This window comes from Pyxicephalus adspersus, chromosome 7 (assembly GCF_032062135.1).
Source record: "Pyxicephalus adspersus chromosome 7, UCB_Pads_2.0, whole genome shotgun sequence".
Classification (NCBI taxonomy): Eukaryota; Metazoa; Chordata; class Amphibia; order Anura; family Pyxicephalidae; genus Pyxicephalus; species Pyxicephalus adspersus.
Window position 1 is genome coordinate 57,248,869 of NC_092864.1, and position 22,494 is coordinate 57,271,362.

Here is a 22,494-nt window from a genome sequence, read left to right on the forward strand (position 1 = left end):
TTATTTAAAAATATTATTACATAATATATATATATATATATATATATATATATATTATTATATATTGGTCACTAGATTTTACTTAATTACAGGGCAGTAAAGCACAGTAACCCATGGCAGCAAATCAAAATTGAAGGTTATAAGAAAAATGAAGCCTGACTTCTGGTTAATAATATTTAGGGAATTTCATTGCTTTTTGTACATGACATCTCAGGCTAAATGCTTCTGGTACATAAAAAGCGGAAACTGATTGCTGATTGGTATATACTTACATATACCAAGCATTGAATTATGGAGGATGTTATGTTTAGACAGCCCATTCTCTGTGCAAGGGCTATTCATGAACATTGCACCAAATGTACCAAAATAGCAACCAAACACTACCCCCTCCTGAATCAGAAAGGTTCAGTGCCAAGAAGAGCTTCTTCTAAAACCCGGACAATAACTTATAGGTATCTTTCCAGATTACAACATTAGTTTTAAAATATATGTCACTCAGTCCATATAAGTGACTCTGCTAAAAGCCTAAGGCAAGAAATCCACCCGTATTAGTTTTTGGCAAATGAGTGCATCACACCACATAGAACATTTACATTGTGCTTTTTTGTGTTCTCTGTAGCAAAGGTATTTAGTTTATGTTGTGTGTTTGCATGAGAGTGCAAACCAGAATAAATTGCTAACAGATATATACAGTATGTGTACATGCGTTGTGATACACCTAATGTCACTCAAGCATTGTTGTGCAGCCAGGCTGTATCAGTCTTACAAATAAGAGTCATGGTAACTTTCAGATTCCAGGCCAATGTATCTATGAACACTAATACAACTTACAATTTGGTAAGGGGACCATTTACTGATAATATAACTGGAAAAATAATAGTCTGCCAAAGAACTGCAAAAGTCAGATGGGATTAAAAGGATTTAGCAGATTCTGTATCCAATTACGTCTACTGAAAGACGTCATATAAATTCCACTTACTGTCAGCTCAGCTGACCAAAACCTATCTTACTGTCACTGGGATATGCAAAATGTATTAGTAGAAATGTTAATTAAAATTGGGTGTCATGCCCACATATTGTGGGTTTGCTCCTTAGCATTTGGTGTCACTTCTAGCTCAATTTAAAGATTGGGATGGGGGCCAAAGCCCAGTATGAGAGAAGTATATAGGGCCTGAGAAGGATGCAAGCTGTGGAAACAGACCTCTAAACTGACTCTAAAGCTGAGATGATTATCTTGTTCATGCTTAAACTGTATGTAGAGCCCCAACCAGGTTCTCAATTCTACCAAATGTCTTCTTCCTTTTTTTAATACACCCAATATAAAACATATTGACGTCCTGCAAAATTACTTAAGCCCACGGAAAAAAACATTTTTTTCTGAAAGCAAAGGACCTTTGGATAAAAAATGGTATTTGCATTGTTTTTGTAAAATAGATCAATTGATAAAATTGTGTTGAGTAAATACATGCAGATATAAAGCCTCAAAATTGTGCCAGCCTATAAAACTTAAAACATATTTTAATATTACAATTTGTCTATAGTCATAGCTTGACAAATATTTATGGGTTATCGATTTTAGGTTAGCCCTAAAATACAGGTATACTCACAAAAAGCAATGACGGATTCTGGCTATTTTAGAAAATAAAATCTGTTTATGTTGAGCCTAAAATGGGTCTTACAACTAGGTGCAAATGTTAATATGGATTATAGCTGTATTAAAGTGCAATTTCTACCTCTTCTGTGACTCCTCAATGATGCATGTGTTAGCAGTCAATGTATATTGTTTTTGAGTCATTATTAGCCATGTGTGGTAGGCTGGTGAGCCCTCTGATGAGGTTCATATGCATTACAAAAAATGATCTGCAATGCATAGGCTGTTGAATTTATAATTAGACTTAATTAAGAAGCTTTATCTATAGTTTAACGGGTCAATTCACCCCTAAGGGATATTTTATTTATATTTGCAGCCTGGTAGGTTAGATACTCTCAACAGCGAGATCTACCACTACCAGTTCATTCTAATCCACCTGGAAGTTCCCATGATTTGTCAACCATATATGTGTGTGGGTTGCAATACTTTTTTATTCTCCTTTGAATATAAAATAGTCCACCTAGTGTAACCACAGCAGTTAATGCATAGCATTGTTGGATGCAAAGGTGTAAACAGGCCTTTAAAATCTTAGTTTCATTTGCATTCATTAGCAATAACCCTGATGTTTACTAATCACTTGCAAGCTGTACTGAGAACACCCCTGAGCTTATACTACAAGGTATACAAAAAAGTCCTAGAATTGTTTTGCCGAGTAGTAAATAGTAAGCAGTTGTAAATTATAATAGACACTTCAAAGTATAAAAGCAATAAATTAAAAATACCATAGAAAAGATGCACAGTATGTACAGTGATCTATTTTGAGCTTACTCCAGTTATGAATTGTATGCTGGCCTCCAGTTTTACAATTGCTGTACAGACGGGTATACTGTTTACGTGGGGTTGTTTGTTGAAATAAAAGCATGGAGAAGACTTTGCCAGGACCCTGGGTGAGGAAGAAGCCCACCTGCCTTGTATCAGCTGTTTTCCATTCCACAGTAATGAAGGATGACAGCTGACACTATTCCATTCACACCAGAGAAGAATGTTTTTAACCTCTGCCAATCTAAACAAATTACTATAGTGGCTCCCTTGAGAACAATGAAATCAATTTGCTAAACAATAATCCATATTTCACCTATGTATGTTATTTGTGAACATTTCTGACAGACATGATATGTTTAGCACATAAAATGATTTCATACATGGGTTAGGGTTATGTACCATAAACAATATTCTTGTTCTTGTTGCTGATATTTGTGGTACATGCAGGAAAAAGTCAATTCACTACCTATTGGTTTTCAGACCTTTTGACTGTTGTTGCAAGTTATTTTGCTGCAAAATGACTGATCTCTCCACATCCAAATTGTATTGTAATTAACACCAAATTTTATTATATAGATTTCTTATATCAGGATTAGGTTATTTGAGATAAATAATAGTTTGATAAGAAAACTAGATTTAACACTGTCTGCCAAGTGGTTCTGACCTCTGTCCATTTTCATACCAATACGAGGTCTGTAAATGTGCAAAAAAGCTGAATGGCTCAGTTTACAACGGGCGTTTGATGCTGCATTTAATATAACAAATCTTCACTTTTTCAGTGCAGGCCTCCTTTTAAAACAATCAATGGATTAGATAAGTATAACGTGTACTTCAACTCAGGAACACTTTTTTTAAAAAAAACAAAACCTACATCTCAGCTCCCCTTATAAAGACACTTTTACACATATTTTTTGTTTGTACATCTGAAGCTGCTTCAAAAGATAATGACTATTCTACAGGTAGTCCCTGGGTTACATACAAGATAGGGACTGTAGGTTTGTTCTTAAGTTGAATTTGTATGTAAATTGGAACAGGTACATTATTTTATTAAATGCAATTAGGACAGATGTTTGTCCCAATATATTCTTAGGAAATGTGGTGTCAGTTACTGTAAAAAATCCTCAGTGTTTGTTAATCACAAACAAAGCAAAACAAAATTATGGAGCCTAGACATTTTTATTAACTTCTGGAGCAGGCTGTGCTTTGATATGCAAAAAGAAACAACTGCAGAGTTTGTCTTGGTCATTAAATAGTTACAAGATGTTACAGAAGAGCTCACCCCCCTAAGATCACCCACAACCTCAGCTGTCTTTAGAAAAAGATTTCCGTCAAGCCTCCCTCCTGCACACAAGCAAACAGGCAATCCCCGTTCGTATCCAGGAGTCGTCCATATGGGTTGACTCAAGTATGCACGGTGTACTTGCCGACACTTACCCATGTGAAGCAGTCTTACACAGGACCTGTCATTGATACACATGTCATTAGGCTCCATCTTTACCAACAACACCATTGCGGAATTCCAAGAAGACTGTATCCTGTAATTCGGCCATCGCATAGCCACTGTTGACGTAACTCCTGTGCATGCTTAATATGGTCAATAGAGTATGGTTAACATGAAATTACAGAAAAGCCGGTCACCACAAAATTCATCTGTCATCGGGAAGGTAAAAGCAACAAGTCCACTTAAATCCACCTTAGTATAGTCTGATTTTTTGAAAGCCTCTATTGTTACCTAATTCTGGTCTTCATAGAGGGTGTAAATGTATCATAGATAGTATCTATCTATATTTATTGGTGCTTTACCTCTGGTTCCCAATTACCAGTTGTGATTATTTTAGCAATAGGACTTCTCATATAACACAAATACATCTTATTTACACATAAAAATTGGCTGCTTTGAAGGTGCTTGCAAACATTCCTAAGTCAAGTCTAAATTTGATGTTTGCTTCTTTTGTGCTCATGTATGTTGATTAGCATTAATAAAGCTGCTTTTATCTGCATACACCGACGCAATAAAATCTGTGAGTGGAATTCAGAGACTGATTTGAATTTCTGTTGGGTTTAAATAAGACTAAACAGCTGCTCCTTCATGGCAAGTGGAAGACACCAATGCTGCTTCCCCTGTTCAAGGCGCAGCTGTTGTCACTCTGAAAAAAGGAATGCTAAATAATGAAGGAGAAAACAAATATTAACCATAGAAGAAATTATAAGGAACTTACACATATCATAACAGAAGATTATTTTCAAAAAAAAAATTCTAGGCATATAAATTTAATCACCTTTATTATAATTTCTGTTACAACTACATTGTCGTTTGTATCACCATATGTCTAGGTCCAAAAACATAACACATCCAAAAATATAACTTTAATTTAATATAAAGCCATTTTTTTTCTTTGCTTGTTTAAGATAAATTAATACTCAAGACTTCTATTTTTTTTTTTTGTGTGTGCACCAGAAACAACTTTAGGACCATTTCAGACCTGCAGTGAAGCACAGCATTCTGCCATTGGCTCAACTGCAGTTCCAACCTTTCCAATTCAAGTAAATGGAAGCAGTTAGGAACAATTTTTTGGCATGTGGCTGTGACTAATTGTGACATGGCTACCAAAAGCAACAAGTCACTTTTGACTGTGCAGTTGCTGTTTTCAAGTTTCCCATCACAGCCCAATGGAAAGATGGTTTCATGTGGTGCAGTTTGCCACTATTTGCTGTGCACCCAGCTGTTGCCAACTGTGCGTTTTTTCATAATTGATGTGAAAGAGTCCTTCAATACCTTCCAAAGATACCCTATTTATCAAAAATAAACCTGTAAAAGAATATGTTCTGTTATGTAATTACCCTTCTGACATTCCAGCACTATCACCACAGGACTGGTGCAGGGATCAGTGGGATAAGCCATGGTGCCCAGTGTGGAACAAACTATCTAACAAACCTGGAAATACCAGGTAGCAGTAGTTCCTAAAGCTCTGCAAGAGAGCAAAGTTTTAACACAATGTATGCCAGAAAGGTAAATAGAAAAGAAACTCCTTTTGAGACAAGTCTGATTAGATAGATAGATAGATAGATAGATAGATAGATAGATAGATAGATAGATAGATAGATAGATAAAACATTGCTACATAAAGTCATGATGCTCCCTCTTGTGGCTACTGACTGTATAAAACCTCATCTGTTTAAACTATTTTCTGTCTCATTCTCATCTTTCAAAATACAACAGCAATTACTTTGCAATTACATATATAAAGAGTTTGAAATGAGATGTAATAGACAATTGTTTCAATGCCCTTTTTTTTACTCATGATCTTAGACACGACAAAGAAAATACTGGTTAGGATGAATTACATTTTCTTCTAGAATAGACTTTTTTTATTTTTAATAAAAAAGGTTTCATTTATCATTGTGCTCAGTTATCGTAATCTGATTCTTTCTTTTCATACCCCTTTTACATACAGTGCGGCACTCATGGCCCATCTGGAGCGTGCTACTAGAAATAAAGCCCTGAAGGAGTTGACTATTGATGAGAATCAGTATCCAGAACTCTAATTCAGTTCAATTGTTTTATCTACTTATCCATGGTTGATTTGGCCAATATGCCTGTAAAACCATATGTTCAAACACGTTCTGCACTGGACAGGCATCTGTAGTGAATGAAATCTGGAGAGAAGGAAAATAAGGTGGGTTTTGCTCTCTCTTTATAGAGCTTAGGTATATTGGAAAATATCATTGGTAACAACAGCAGGCCACCTCTTTCTCTAATCAGAAGAATAAAGTGTGTGCCTGTTCCAAACATTCCCATCCAAAAGAAGAGCATTTGGAAGAAGCAATACAGCTATCTAAGGAAAACGTAGCAGAAATTGTGCACCCATAAATTAAATCTAAAATGTGGATTAACGTAAATATCAATATTCTTTTAGTATTCTGTAACCTTAAGGTGGTGTTCGTGTCACATATTAACACTGACCAGCAGCTGACATTAAAAGCAATGGCAACAAGAAAAATGACTTCCAAAAAAGTTGCCAAAAAGTAAGTACATAGGTTCCTAGGTATGTGATGAGAAAATATCAAATTACATTTGTTATTTCCCTACAGGATGAATAGTGGCTTACTAAAAATACAACTTGGGGAAAAATTCTAACATGTTGCTGTTTAGGTTTTTAGGTGGTATTGTTAACCAAATAGGGGCTGAACGTTCCTGTCTGCTATTTTCAGCTGAACAGGGGGAATTCAGGAAATGCTGGCGGAGAACCTTATGACATCCACATTCATGTTTCTCGGTTATTTTACCGCCTGAAGTACTTTAGAGATTAAGGGAGATACTCAGTATGGTGACAGGAAAATAAAAGAGTTACTAACTACAACTAAAAGTGTCCTGTTCTGTATGCAATTCCAAACAGCCAATGGTGGGTGCATTGTAAAAATACAAAGTCTTTTGTATTTTTACAATGCACCCACCATTGGCTGTTTGGAATTGCAAAGCCACCTCAGACACTGGAGACAGCAACAGGAGGCACAGGAGACACGGGGACTACCACAGACACAGAGGAACACTGGAGCAGCACAAGGGAACAGGCAGGGTAACAACAGACTGGGAAACAAGGGGTTAACAGAGGAGCTGGACAGGGAAAGTACTGAATTAATCAACAGATCTAGAGGAAATGCTCAGCAGAGCTAGGGGCCTCGGCACTAGTGGAGACACATTTCACAAAGGCTGAGTGCTGTGTCTGAGCTAGCTAAATAGCCAAGGATGATTAAGAGGCTATTTCCTGAGTGGCTGTTGGGATGGTAAAAATTGATAAAACTTGGAAGAGCTGGTGCGCCCCGGATCAGAACAGCCCGCATGCGCAGGAGAGAGACACCTGCGTTTAGTGTGGAAGAGGTGTGACAACAAAGCTTTATGGAAAGGTATTACTTTTCATGTTTATGCAGTTTGGATGCTGGACTCTTTTTAATTTAACTAACTTTGCTGTATACATTATGAAATTAATTTATCATGAGATATAATAGGATTTCTGGTCCACAAAATTGGTTCACGTAAGAACGCTAAAAAGAAAGTACTACACTTTTCTATTAGATGCTATCTAATAAAGTTATTTCTTATTAGGGCTAATATGTCAATATCAATAACAGATGACAGTTTTTCCAAATAGATTTTTAAAATGGTTTAAAATACTCAAAGCCTGGGGAGTATATGGCCAGTATTATCCTGTCCATACATTGTATTACTTTCTGACCAATTTTGTGCCCAAAAGCAAGACAATGGTACTGTGGAGGTAAGAAGTGGACCAGAAAGGTACGGTGGAGAGACAGTTAGAGCAACCTGATTCCCCCAAAGTCTGTAAACTAAACAGCCTGGGTCTGGCAGCATGGCATGTGTATTCTTGCATACGCCTGCAGTTGGTCCTCAAGCAGTGCTGTGCTGCCCATCAGATGGAATAGACACACAGCCAGGGTCACTAGGGTTGTACCCCTAGGCTATGTCCTCCTGTTCCCTGTATGTGCAGTAACCAAATAAAGTTACCTTCCAAGTCCACCTTGGCCATGATAGCATTAGGTTACTAGCTACTAAGGGTGTGCTAACACTTTGTTTTTAACATTACTGACTTTGATCTGTCTGACCTCTCATCCCCTGTTGCTTGGACCAATCTCTGCCTGACTTCAAACACCCCTGGATACCGACCCTGCTGTCGTCTCCTATGTATGACCTTTGGCTCGGACCCCAATCTGAAACTCCCCACACCTGTGAATTTCTGGTGTTGCAGTTGGAATTTTTTTCATTTTAGCCTACTCTGCCTGTTCACCTTCATGTATCATCAATGGCCCTCGTATCTACTATAATATGTTTCATATTGATTTAAAAAAAAAATTCAGGTAGTTAGCAATTATTATTGTAGTACTGTATTAGGATACCCACAGGATGATGCTGTAATGTCTACTTCCTAATGTACACACAAGTTGGATGTCTACATTTAAAGCAGAACTAAACTGAAAAATAAAAAAACCCATACTTACCTTTAATTCCCCAAATCCCTTGATCACGCTGGAGCCTTCTCCAATCAGGCCCTGCACCGTCATGGAATCCTTCGTGGAAGAATGCCATCTTTGCTCTTTTTCTGGGTACATCACCTGATCTCACACTGATCGGGTGACACAGCCCACTGTAAAAGGGAAAAAGAGTGCTGATCCCACTGCACATGTGTGAGTTTGGCATCTCTTTCCCCTTAGTGAAGGAAAATGTGTCTTTTGCGCATTGCCTGAGATCGGGCATGCACAGAAGCAGCAGCCAAGAGCCTACTGAGATGCGTGATGTATGTCCCCCGGGAGGCTTTGCCCTCCCATTTAGTATTGATTCCTGCAGCAATCAAGACAGAAGGGGGAGATTCCTCACCTTTTTTTTTTTTTATTTGCAGTTAAAAAATATATATTTTTTTACTTTATCTAAGTGATGTCTACCCTTTTATGTAAGGTAAAAATTTGAGTTGAGGTCCACTTTAACTAATGTAGCACAAGAGATTGCTGTAATAGCTACGTTATCATACTTAGCCACAAGAGGGCACTGTAATGTCTACATATACCTAGTGAGGCCACTGGAGGGCGCTGTAGTAGCTACATTTACTCTATTTAATCACAAGATGGCGCTGTAATGTCTACATTTAACTAATGTAGCTACAAGAGACGCTGTAATATCTACGTTATTAGATTTAGCCACAAGAGGGTGCTGTAATCTATACGTTATCAGATTTCGCCACATGATGGCGCTGAAACGTCTACAATTACCATAATTAGCCTCAAAAGGACATTGTAATGCCTATATTTACCTTATGTAGCCACAACAGGGCGCTGTAATGTCTATTTATCAGAATTCACCACAAAAGTTCTGCTTTACTGTAATATGCTGTAATATCAAAATGTATCCTATATAGCCACAAGAGGGCGCTGTAATGACTACGTTATCAGATTTCGCCTTAAACTAGTGCTGAAATGTCTAGATTTACCCTATTTAGCCACAAGATGGCACAGTAATGCCTACATTTATCCACTGTAGCCAAAAGGGAGAGCTGTAATACCTGCATTTATCTAATGTGGCCACAGGAGGGCACTGTATTGTCTATTTATTAGACTTTGCCCCAAGAGGTGCAGTAATATCTACATTTACCTTTTTAGCCACTGAAGATGGCGCTGAAATGTCTACATTTACCTTATTTTACCAAAAAAGGGAGCTGTAATGACTGTTATCAGATTTTGCCACAAGATGGCGCTAAAATGTCTACAATTACCTTATTTAGCCTCAAAACGACATTGTAATGCCTACATTTACCTTATGTAGCCACAACAGGGCACTGTAATGTCTATTTATCAGAAATCACCACAAAAGGGTACTGTAATATCAACATTTACCTTATATAGCCACAGGAGGGCGCTGTAATTTCTGCGTTATCATATTTCGCCACAAGATGGCGCTGACATGTCTAAAATTACTTGTGTTAGTTATGTTATTATGTTATGTTATGTTACTTTATTATATTATTACTTTTATTATGTTAGCCACAAGAAGCTAGACACCATAATGTCTACGTTATCAGACTTTGCCACAAGAGGGCGCTAAAATATATACATTTCCCTAATTTTTCCACAGGAGGGCGCTGTATTGCGTGCCTTTGCTGTGTGAACAGACTTTAGGCCCCTCCCCCTATGTTTCCTGGCTGTGCTTGCTGTCATTAGGTTGTGTACACCTCACCTCTGATACTCTGCAATGGCAGCCGGGCTCAGACTCCTCGGGAGATCGCTGCAGCAGCTAAACAGCTCCGCCAAGTTTGTGTCCAGGGCCCCGGCATGTGCTGTGCGGTAAGCCGTGATAATATCTGTGGGCTGTGTGATGTATTGATCGGTACGATGTGATCGTCATGTCTGACATGTCCCGCTCACTGATTGATCACCTGATCGCCTTTATTGGATGAAATCCTCCGCCAGATAATCCCCGAAATAATCTCCGACATGTAATCCGATCACACGGAGCCGGCCTGACCTTTGTCCTACTTCTGTGTGATCAGGCCACACCCGCCCTGACAGACCCGCCGGGGACCCGGCAATACCCCGACCTGACATGGGGAATACCCCGACCTGACATGGGGAATACCCAGCAATGCCCCTGCTCTTCCATATGTAGTACCCAGCAATGCCCCCCCACCTGGCAGTCCCTGGCATAGCAAGTCTGTGGGTGCTCTGTATGCAGAGACAATATAATGTTGCAGAATGTGATATATTCTCACTGATAATAGAGCTGTATGTCAGTCCCTGATGGTGCAGTGTGATGTGTCCCCCTGTATATTCACCATTACCTGGCACTTCCTGTTACTTCCTGTCCCCGGTACAGGTAGAGACGGTGAATGTACTAAATACAGACAGGGCTCCATGCACACACAGACTAGCAGAGTATTGTACCTGAGCTGGCTGTGTATGTCCGCTCCTTATTTATTATGATATATAATGATTCTAACATCAGGACACGTTCTGCATACAATATGCTGTAACCAGGCTTTGTAATATTGTATCCCAACAGGAACAGAGCACAGACAAATATTCATATGAATGTGGCGTTTTCCTTTAAGTTTGTTTGTTCTCAATGTCCCTGCGCTGATCGGAGCGGTCATGTGATGTTCTGCTGGCGCACTGCCCCCGGGATAAGCCGACCTGACCCAACTTCCTTATATAGTGACCTTGAGAAGGCCCTGGCATTCACCACCATTATACCCATCTGTTTATTGGTTGCGGCTATTTAAAACGTACACCCTTCAAAGCCACAAGGTTACCTCTTAGGTGTCCATTTCCACCTTGATAGAAAGTTATGAGAATCCAGGATTATACAATAATTATCAGAACAGTTAGAGGGGGCATCTTCCATTGGTGACCCCTGAAGCTTAATCTGTTCTCATTACATAGCATTGTTTGTCACTAGGTCTCTGTGCTTCTATGCAATGCAGACAGATCATGACTGCTGGGAGGGATGGTAATACCTACATGTGATGTGAGTCATTTGATTACAAGAACCGAATGTAATGTCTGCAATCGTATATGCCGACACCGACATCTTTCTCATCTTCTTTCACCTTGAATGACCGGCTGGGGAGTGACCTGACAGCCGCACATAGACATTGGAGTTCATTCATCTCCGCAAAAGGCATGCAAGGAATGTACACTGCAGAACAATATAAAGAGTGGCTAGTAGGTGCCACCTCCTTAACCACAGCTAGCCCTGACACCCAGAGCAACCCAGCATAAGGTAATGTCATTGATGAACTGTTGCCAGTGAAAGAATCCGTGACATGACCTATTTAGTCACCAATTATGGCGGTCAGAAACTTTACAAAGGCTGAACTTCTGGTATTGTGAGATTATAACACTTCACTTGGGAAAGGTTTTCTTCCATAATTACTGAATATATTTTAGCATTCCACCTGTTCAGCATTTGTCCTGTCACACCCAACCCCCAGATTTCTCATAATGAGCATGTCAAGGTCATGAATACAGCGAGCTGAAGGACTGCATTCCTATTAGTATTCCCATACCTTCATCTGATTAGATAACTGTCACCAGTCAGAAGGACTTTATAGTAAAGCAGAACTAAAGCTGCAAGGAAATTGATTTTTGTTATGTAAAATAGCCACGTGAAGTCCTCTTTGCCACTTCCATCTCGCTCCTTGCAATTTTGTCTTTGCAGTGATCACTGTAATGTAGTTTCTGTGCTGGAGTTAGTATTCAGTGGCCAGTACAATGGCTAAAGGGAAGGCTACAGGGTACAGGCAGGGATGGCTAGCAAATGCCTTCCAGACATTCCAACCCTGATGCAAAGCACCCCTACACCCTGCTGGCACACCAGTCACCATCCTGGCATAGTTGGGACTTCTAAAATAGATGTAGAGCTTTAGCTGTCAGATGGCAGAGTGGGGAGAACAAGATCAGGTACTTTAAGTTTTCTGCTTCGGAATTACTGGGTACATAATGTTCTGTACATACCACCATACCTGCATGACCCACCTGATCCTGCCCATTACTCATCACAGCACTTGCTTAACCCACCCCATTTTGACAACCAAACCTGCCCCCCACACACCCCTCAACACCACCCTGTTCTCATCATAGTCTGACCACCGGCTCCTCCACTCTGCACCATACACTTTTTCATGTCTACATTTTGCACTCCATGCTGTCAGCACTGCATCAACACATAAGGGCTCCCACCCTTACAACCACTGTGCCAATGCATTATTAACACACCAACGTGCACTTATTTTCCCTCCTAGCACTTTTTTTTTTTTTTTACTAGTTATTGAATGCATGATTATATTTTAAATACGGTAAATCATTTTGGGATCCACTTACTAGGAACGAATTATGTTTAACATTGTTTTGTTTATTTTATAGATGCCAACACAGTCAGAGCCACAATGAGGAGAAGCTGCGACCAGAGTCATCTCAGGCCAAAACGCTAATGGACATTGGCACAAGAGGTGTCTTTAGTGCCGATCATGACATTTTCAGAGAGAGTGTTAGACGTTTTTTTCAACAAGAGGTGGCACCCTACCATGCCGAGTAAGTTATGTCTGTGCCTAATTCCCCAAAGTATACATTTAAAGAGGGGGACATGCCTGGGTATTCCACACTTAGTAATCAAAATGATAAAAGTTACAGCAGATTGCCTATGTTCTTATAATTTTGAGTTGCCATATATTTTTTGCCATAACTTTTTTTTATTTTTTTTTTTGAATGTTCATGTTTTATATACATTTAAGACATTAATGGAATGTGTTACATTTGCTGGATAGTACTTGGCAGTTTTAGGGAATGCCTAAAGAATATATAATAAATTATTAAAGAATTCTAGCCACAACAGTTACTAATAATTTTTTTTTTTTTTTTACAATGAATAGGACATATGGTTGGTAGGGGTAGGTATAAGCATGCCCACATATGGGAGGTCTTTTACTTGTGGCCTGTGTATCACTTGCTGTAATATAATTAATCTCATTCATTAGTTGCAGACTTTGGATGCAGTATTACACATTCTGTCATTAAATGATTATCCTACCCAATATTTTAATGGTTTGTAATAAATCCCAAATTGTACTTTAAAGTGATGTTTTCTTTTCCCCTTCCGCTTAGGTGGGAAAAGGCTGGACAGGTAAGCCGGGAGTTGTGGGAGAAGGCTGGCCAGCAGGGTCTTCTTGGTGCTGCTATCCCAGAAGAGCATGGTGGCATTGGTGGTGATATCCTGTCATCTGCCATTGTGTGGGAAGAACAGTAAGTCGTTGACTTTTCTATCGTTAACATGTTTTGTTTATATTTTGTCATCGTAAATCTGTGTCGTCTTTTTCAGGATGTATGTGAATTGTACAGGACCTGGCTTCAGCCTTCACTCCGATATTGTCATGCCTTATATCTCAAGATACGGCAGCAAGAGCCAGATCCAGAAATATATTCCACAGATGGCGGCTGGTAAATGTATAGGTGCCATTGCAATGACAGAGCCAGGAGCTGGAAGGTATGCCTTGGTTATTTGGAATTCTACACAAAGTCTCTCCACTTTTCATCAATAATATATTTTTTTATTTAATTTTAGTGATCTGCAGGGTGTGCGGACTAATGCTAAGAAAGATGGAAGTGATTGGATTCTGAATGGCAGCAAGGTGAGAATATATTTTCTGAATGGCAGTAGAAAACAGGCCTTCTGTGTGTATTTTATATGTTGCAAGGTATAATAATGCATTGTGTGTTCACTGCCTATCACACGCTGTGCCACAACAAAGCATGTATAATTCCATCTTTCAAAAAAAGTCAGTGTTTGTTTAGGAATTGCAGGAATTTTGCAGGCTCTGGGGGTGACCTATGGCACCAAAGATATGATGTGGATTCACCAGTCAGCTGGTATTTATTCTGCGAATACCTGTAAGTAAAATGAGAAAACCACAGATAAATAAATAGCATTGACTAAATACAGATAATTCCTTACTTACAATATTTATGGCAAATATATTTAATTTAATTTTACTAATAGAACTGAACATGAAGGAAAATAAAAGAAATTGGAAAGGATAAGAGTAATAATGGATGGATTAGATGGCTTTGTTTATTTTGGAACTTCTTTTTTATCATTCTTATCTGTTTTGTCTAAATACACAGCACTCTAGAGACTGTGCATTCACTGAAAACATGGTTATTTTATTCTTTTATTATGTGCCTAAGCACTTTATTTTGTTTTTTTTTCTGTAAGGCTGGTCATAGGGGGTACAAATAAACTAAACTATTCTGATTTTTGAGCACTGATTGCTATCATTGCATGTTATCTCCTTAAGTTTAAAAGTTGAAAATTCTACCCGTGTGCATATTAAAATCTCCAGCAGTTCACTGCTAACCGCATCAAGTGGTGATCACAGTAGGTTCTGGAGTTGTAGGTCCTGTGATTTGTACAAGGACTGGTTTGCATCTTCTGGTCTTCCTTTTACCTGCATTATCAGTATCATCCATTCCTTTGTCAGAACGTGATCATACTGGGTGGCAGACATTGGCTGTCTCTGATTTCAGAACAGTCACAAGTGTGATACAGCAAACGGAATAAAGTCTACACTGCTGATCCTCATACTTGTTGGAGGTCAGTGATTCAAAACGGTACTAGTGGCAACTGGCATCCTCAGGAGAGGAGAATGATGGCTCCTTTTCTGTAAAAACGTAAAGCCTTTTTGCTCCTGTATATCATATCACATTGTCAAAGTCCATTTGAAAATGCTGCCTGCTTGGCTGTTTTACTGAAATCCACCCCCACTCCCCCCGGTCTCAATATATATTAAATCTCTGACCCAGAACAGGTATGTAGATCAGGAAATAGAAAATGGTCCTTACTATAGTCCTAAATCTACATACTTGTTCTAGGTTAGTGTGTTGATGCCTGAGATTTTCTGTGATAACCAGGCAGTAAGTATTTTCATAAGAGGGTTATCCTCACTACAATTTTCATTTAATAAGGGTTGTCTGAAGGAGCTCAATATCTGGCAAATCATAGCTGCCAGCAAAGGATCAAAGGTTTACTGCTGTAATCTCATAGCATTTGACTGACGTAGGTTACAACACGTCTTCGCTCTTTCAGCTGTCCAAGAAGATCTATTTTAGACAAATTGCATAATGATTTTTTTTTTCTTGTACCACTTTAGAGCAATAATTTTATCTGTTCTCTTATTAGCTGTGCAATAATGCAGATAATCAGTTCTTCAGTACATATAATGATGTCTTATTTACAAATATATTCACCATAATTTAGAATATGCTAGTATTTCTTTCTTATACATTGTGCACATATACTCTGAATTAGTCTTAAAACTAATTCCAGATGTCATAACGTGATCATATTGGGTGGGAGACATTGCCTGGCTGTTGTCCTGTATATACACAAGCGTTTATTTATATTTGTATCCAAAGGCCAACAATTAACAGCCCTTATTTAATCAAAGCAAACATTTTTTTAGTTACAGACCTAGAAAAACACACAAACATAAGATAAGTATAAGTAGATCTGCGTGCTGTACATACCAGAGCAAGCAATAGTCATTTAACCCAGACATAACTGAAATGATAAAGTACTTGCATAAATACACAGCTACATAATCATCCGGCACAAAGGCCATAATATGCATGACTAATAGTATATCATCACTACAAAATAAACACCAAATAGGTATATATATAAAATACATTGTCATTGTCCTCTATCGCCTCCCAGTGTTCATAGGGGAACAGGACACTATTAGATATTCAATATAGTATATCATAGTGCGGGGTTTCTCATTCAGGGTCCCTGCAGAGGTTGCTAGGGGTTCCTTGAGCAATGAACTATTTATGTCTTTTCAGGTCATTTTACAGAAACCATTGACTATCTGTAAGGGTAACATTCTTCCTACTGACCACCATTCTAATATACTGCAAGATGTGGATATAATATTTTTAGCAGAAGTTCCATAAGACCTGAAAGGTATTTCAAGGGGTTCCCCTAAAAGGTTTAGAAACGCTGGCATAGTGCCAAGACACTACATATAGATAATAAATACAACAGTAATTAAAATGATCACAAGTGTCAGGAAAGTCTGTAATAGTGCATATTTATGTTAATATTAAATGTTGAATTAACATGTATCACCAAACAAATTTTTGTTTTGGACAGTAAAGTAGAATTTTTTCCCTTTGTTTTACATATTGGTGGCACCAAGTGAAAGGAATCCAACATTTTACAGTTCTCACTAATATATATATTCCATCGCCTAACTATTAAAGAATGTTTTGGCTATATATAAACTTTATATACTGCTGCTATGCATCATTGTTGTTCTGCCCTCATAAGCAATGTTCAACGCAGAAATTTTTTTAAGTTGGGTGGTAAGAAATTGTTGGCGAGTGGCAGGCCCTGTATTGTGACCTAACTCTTATAAACCACCCAAAAACAGCCGGGTGGCTACTGAAATGTGCTGGGTGGTGCGCCCAGCTAAAAGGGGCTGGGGAGAACACTGATAAGTTTGCATGAATTTATTAGATTTATTTTCCTAAGGCACCAATGTGCTTCTGTACTCTTATGCTATATCATAAGTATATATGGTATACTCATACTTTTAATGTTTGATTAAAGTTTCAGTTGGCAGGGCATTGACAAAGGTGAGCTGGGCCCACTAAAACATTGGTCTAACAATAAAAGTATGAGAGTATATCATATGCTGTTTAGCTTTCCAAGGGAACATCTATGAGAGCACTGAATAATAATGGATAAATTAAGTGTTATAGGAAATACGTCATAAGACCAGCACAGGTTTAGCTGCCAGAGGCTGGACATTACTTTAGACACAGGTATGGTATTTGTGATCAGTTCTTTTTTTACTGTATGGCCAGCTTTTGTAGCTAGTAGGATAAAACTTTTTGTGACCATATTTTGCTTCATTTTAAGAAATATTTAGGCAATGAGTTGTATTTTGTTTGTTAAATGTCATGATGGTTTAAATTTTAGACAAATATAATAAAGTACGTGGTGCATTTTCTGAAATTTCATTATAACAAACTAATTTTAAACCATTCATGCTTGTACTTGTCATGAACAATAGGTGGCGCTATTGCTGCTTTTGATCCACTCACATCAATTGTAAATTAGACCACTCCACAAATGATGTATTTAACCATTTTAACAGCACATTTTATACAGGTAGTATCAAAGTGAGCTAATGGAGTTATCAAGAAATTCATCCACAGGTTTCTTTACGTAATTTGTTAATATTTTTTTGCGTATGTGTTTATTTTTTTGTCTATTTGCACAGGTATTTATTACAAATGGTTGGATGAGCGATGTGGTTATTGTTGTTGCTGTCACAAACCGTGAGGCTCGTACTCCTGCTCACGGCATCAGCCTTTTCCTCGTAGACAATGGCACTAAAGGCTTTGTTAAAGGACGAAAACTAGAAAAAATTGGCCTGAAGGCACAGGTAAAATAATTTAGTTGAAAGGTCAGGGGGGCGCATCGGCCAGTGCCGCGGACCACCGGTTGGTGACCGTTGTTTTTATAGTACTGACCTGATCAGCCCTAGAGTGTATGTTCCATCCCCATATGACCTAGTTTTATATACTTGAACATATTTACTACTTAGAGTAAGGCTAAAAATTCTTTTTTACATTTATTTTCAGGACACTGCAGAATTGTTCTTTGAAGATGTCAGGCTTCCAGCTGATGCCTTGTTGGGAGAAGAAAATAAAGGCTTCTATTACTTAATGGCAGAGCTTCCCCAGGTGTGTCTACGGATTACATATTTGTTTTTGTTTGCGTCAATGCTTTGATTTGAATAACCAATACCTCATTGTTAGTGGAAGTAAAAATGGTAAGTGTGAGTTAAAAAGCCCCTGTGTTGGTTGCCAGTGGGAGTATAAAGATGCCTTTGGCAGTGATAGGAGTGAAATATAGATGCTCACAAAGACGTTAAGCTGTTAGGTTTATATGTGGGGCCTACTCATTAGAAAAAATGGTTTATAGCAAGCAGCAGACCTGCCTGTTAGCTGTAGTTTGAGGATCTCTTTGAACCATCAATAAACAGGATTAAAGATGTAAATTTTGTCATCCACACCTCACAGCTACATATACATGTAGTAAGTATTGTTACATATTGCAAACAATGTTGTACATGTAAAATAACCCCCATCACTGGCTTACCAGTAATAAATCAGTAGTACACATTACTGCCGATATAAAGTTCATCCAAAAAAGACTTATTAATATACACTGGTGGTAAATAAAACAATATGTGATTAATAAACTGATTTTCTTTGAGTTCTCATGCATGATATGAAGAATACATTTTCCGTTGGGTTGGATTCCATGAATTGCTTGAGGCTATTAAAATATATGCAATACTACATGTTTAGCCTTTCCATTTAGATGACAGTTGATTGTATCCATCACTGATTACGGTTACAATGTACGAACACTGTATGTCACATGTATGAACTACACTTTAAATTGAAGTTTGCTTTTAATTCTTTAAATTGTAGGAGCGATTATTGATTGCAGATATGGCCATTGCTAGCTGTGAGTTCATGTTTGAGGAAACCCGAAATTACGTCAGGCAAAGAAAGGCTTTTGGAAAGACTGTGGCACACTTACAGGTATTTATTTGTTTACACTGTTAATAATAATAACATTGTTAATCCATAGGGACTGGTGTAGTATCTACAAAGTTAAAACCTTTGATTCTGCGGAGTATTAGATATATTTTTTCTTCACCACCTTTTTAAAACATTTTTCTCAACCAATCCCCCCCCCCCCCTTTCAATCCTGCATTCATATCAAAATGATGGTGGTAACCCCGATATCTTCTCTACATCATTCTGTGCTGGAATAGAGTAAGAAGGGATTTAGCATATTAATTCACAGTGAAGAACTAGTGTATATATTTACATGTAAAATATTGAAAATAATGGGCATTGACAGACGGGAGCTCTGATATTGCATTGCTGGAAAGGATATGCTATTCCTACTTGCACAAAGCTCCTGCAGGCCCCAAAGCAGGTATGATGTTTCAATGCTTCACCTATAGGGTCATATCAGCCTGTTTTTGCTTGTGTGTGTATTTTCAGAAGAGTATGCAACATGTCCTTTACTTTGGTTTTAGGTATTGCAATGCAGAGATAACCCAATGCAGTCATTACAATTCAATGCCACTCGGAGGAAATGGCTATGTACATTCCAAATTGTTGATCTTTTCTCTTCTCTTTTCTTTAGATATGTAATTTAGTCTGCATTTGGTTAAAATAAATACCGGTTAATTTGTATACCTGGGTATTTAAAGCCAAATGCATCAACATCCCCCCACCCCAGTTGTTACTCTACTGAGAAAACCTCAATAGCATGAATATTTGGAACATCATGCAATGCCACTGCCTTTGGATATACAGGGATCTGATGTTGTCATTATAGGGCTTAAAAGCTATGAAAACATTTTTGCCCCATGAGAAAAGATTCATCTAATTGCAGTAGTCTTTCTAAGGACAGAAATATATAAAACACAGTTGCCCTTTTTGTGCTATTGGCCTTCATTTTCCTGTTCAAGTCATTTGACGGGTGGTCCTTTTAATCCACATATGAAATACATTTAGTAAATCGTGTAGCAAGTACTGATAGTGTGAAAGCAGCAAAAATTAAGATTCTGTCAATTAGTTATACAGCATTATTATTAACCTGGCAGCATGAAGTAAAACTAATGTTTTGTCTATACCAGCAAGGAAATTAATTGGTTTACTGAATACTTTCCATATCTTGTATGTTAAGACTGTGCAGCACAAGTTGGCAGAGATGAAGACTCAGATCTGTGTGGGTCGCACCTTCCTGGACAGCTGTCTCCAGCTTCACGCAGAAAAACGCCTGGATTCTGCCACTGCTTCCATGGCAAAATACTGGTATGCATGAGAAAGGGAGAGGCCCTTGTTGTGTAACAAGAATTTTGTGTTGTACTACGTTTATATATAACCATTGCTGTTTTTGTACTGCAGTACTTTGTCATGTAGAGGGATAGCATATAGACTGGCATAGTGTTGCAAACTTTAGATGAGCGTGTTTTGTGGAATTTATTTTCTAACATTGCTAAGTTATATATAACCAGCTCAAAGGGTTAAACTGGTTGACCACGATCCTGGTCTCCATGGTGCTCTCCTTTCACAAACTTGGCACTTGTTTCCACTTGATCTTTTCTAAGCTTTGTCTGGCTAGGAAAAAGTGGGCATAAAATGTCCCTATTTACGAGCACATAAAGTACACGTCTGTTTTAACACTAAACTATGTAAGCTGACATATTGGTCTACATACTGTTTCCTGGCTGCATTCTTAATTTTTATGACGCTTTTTGTAGACATCTTATCAATGGCCTACTGAAAGCTTTTCAGTTTCTATGTAAAGGTTGCGCACAGACTGCCTATCTGTTGTCCCATCAAGTGTTCTTAGTCAACCCGTTTCTGTTCAGCTGTTACAAAAATACAGATTCCATCAAAGCCCGCCAGCTATGGGTTGCCTAGCACTCAACCAAGCAATACTTGATATAAATGTTTTGAGTCAGAGTAATGTAAACTTCACTGGTTTTCACAAACCTGATTGATGGGGCCTTGAATATATTTAACTTTTTATTTGTCTAATATCCCAAGCAAATGGCTAATTTACAATGCTGATTATTGGAAAATACATTTATGCTTCTGGTGGTAACCTAAATGGTAGGAACCATCCCAAGACTAACATTTCTGGGGTAAAGAATCCCCATCAAAGTTACTAAACTGACCCCCCAATCCCAACAGTGTCAGAAAAGGTCTGATGATCACATCTGTATTTTACACAAGACTAACTCTTTCCACCCACTCTCCTATTAAGGAAAAAAAATCTGATGGATATCATCTGTAATTCCTAATTAACACTGCGCTATCTATTTTCCTTAAACTACAATATTTTATTGTGCCACAGTCAACTTTTTTTTTAAATCTAGTAATCTATTTGCTGTACATGTATAGTGTATTTAATGGTAGGGGTCTCTTCTCTTACAGGGCATCTGACCTCCAAAACAGCATAGCTACACAAGGTGTCCAGCTCCATGGAGGCTGGGGCTATATGTGGGAATACCCTATTGCAAAGTAAGTCAAATATTTGCAGAATTAGTGTTTTTGTTTTTTTTTTATGACTGTCAATGTGACCCTATTTGCTGCTAGCCCTTACCGTTGCTAGCCCTATTGAAGATGAATCTATATTGCATGTGGTACACACAGCTGTGGGTATTCTCCTTCTACTTTTTCCCCATGGTGTTTAAGGTCCAGGGTCACTTTTACATGGATCCTCTATACTTGTATATAAACATAAAATTCTGTATAATGTAAAAAGCCAACCTTGCTCATTTGTTAGGGGAATATCCCTGGTGCCAATGAAAACCTTTTATCATGAATAAAAGATATATCACAAGTTACACCAAGTACATGTTTAGGGTTGAACTATTGATCTACACTCATGTGTACAGATGCATTACAGTGCACACATTAACCCTGTCTGGCACTCTCTGCAAGCACTACTGCAACCCCAGGGCATGCCCTTATACAAACTGGGGTTTGGGTAGTGCTTTCTCAGTTAAATGCATGCACTAAAAGACACTGGCATGCATCACTGGGGTTTAATCTTTTAAAATTTACTACAGCAAAAACTAAAAATTGAACATTAAGATGCATGCAGGGAACACAACATGCCTGCTTACTGTTTTTTTAATTTACGTATCACTGTAATACTACACTAGTTTTGATAGTCCGGTGATGGAGAAATGCCCAGACGTATGCCTTTAACCCCCCTAGCGGTATTCCTGAGTGTGACTCGGGGTGGAAAAAATTGAAAAAAAGTCACACTCGGGGTACCTTTGAGGGTCCCTCTTACCTTATCCCCGCGCTCCAGCGGCGATCTCACGATCCCGCTGTGATGGCGGGGCGCTTCTCCGTCGGGGGGCGTGGCCGGGCGGGAAATTTAAAAGCAGATTACGGAGTAATCTGCTTTT

The 22,494-nt window shown here is 38.4% G+C and overlaps 1 protein-coding gene across 1 annotated transcript; it reads left to right on the forward strand.

Annotated features, from left to right (window-relative positions):
* Positions 1-10,099: 10,099 nt before the first annotated feature.
* Positions 10,100-21,595, forward strand: ACADL (acyl-CoA dehydrogenase long chain; the record flags this gene model as incomplete). The annotated part of the gene is given in 10 exon segments (XM_072418558.1): positions 10,100-10,258; positions 12,836-13,003; positions 13,574-13,711; positions 13,788-13,952; positions 14,031-14,097; positions 17,755-17,919; positions 18,119-18,220; positions 18,977-19,090; positions 20,253-20,380; positions 21,509-21,595. Coding segments are annotated over 10 exon segments (1,226 nt in total), but the record flags the coding sequence as incomplete, so codon positions are not given.
* Between the last annotated feature and the right edge of the window lie 899 nt (positions 21,596-22,494).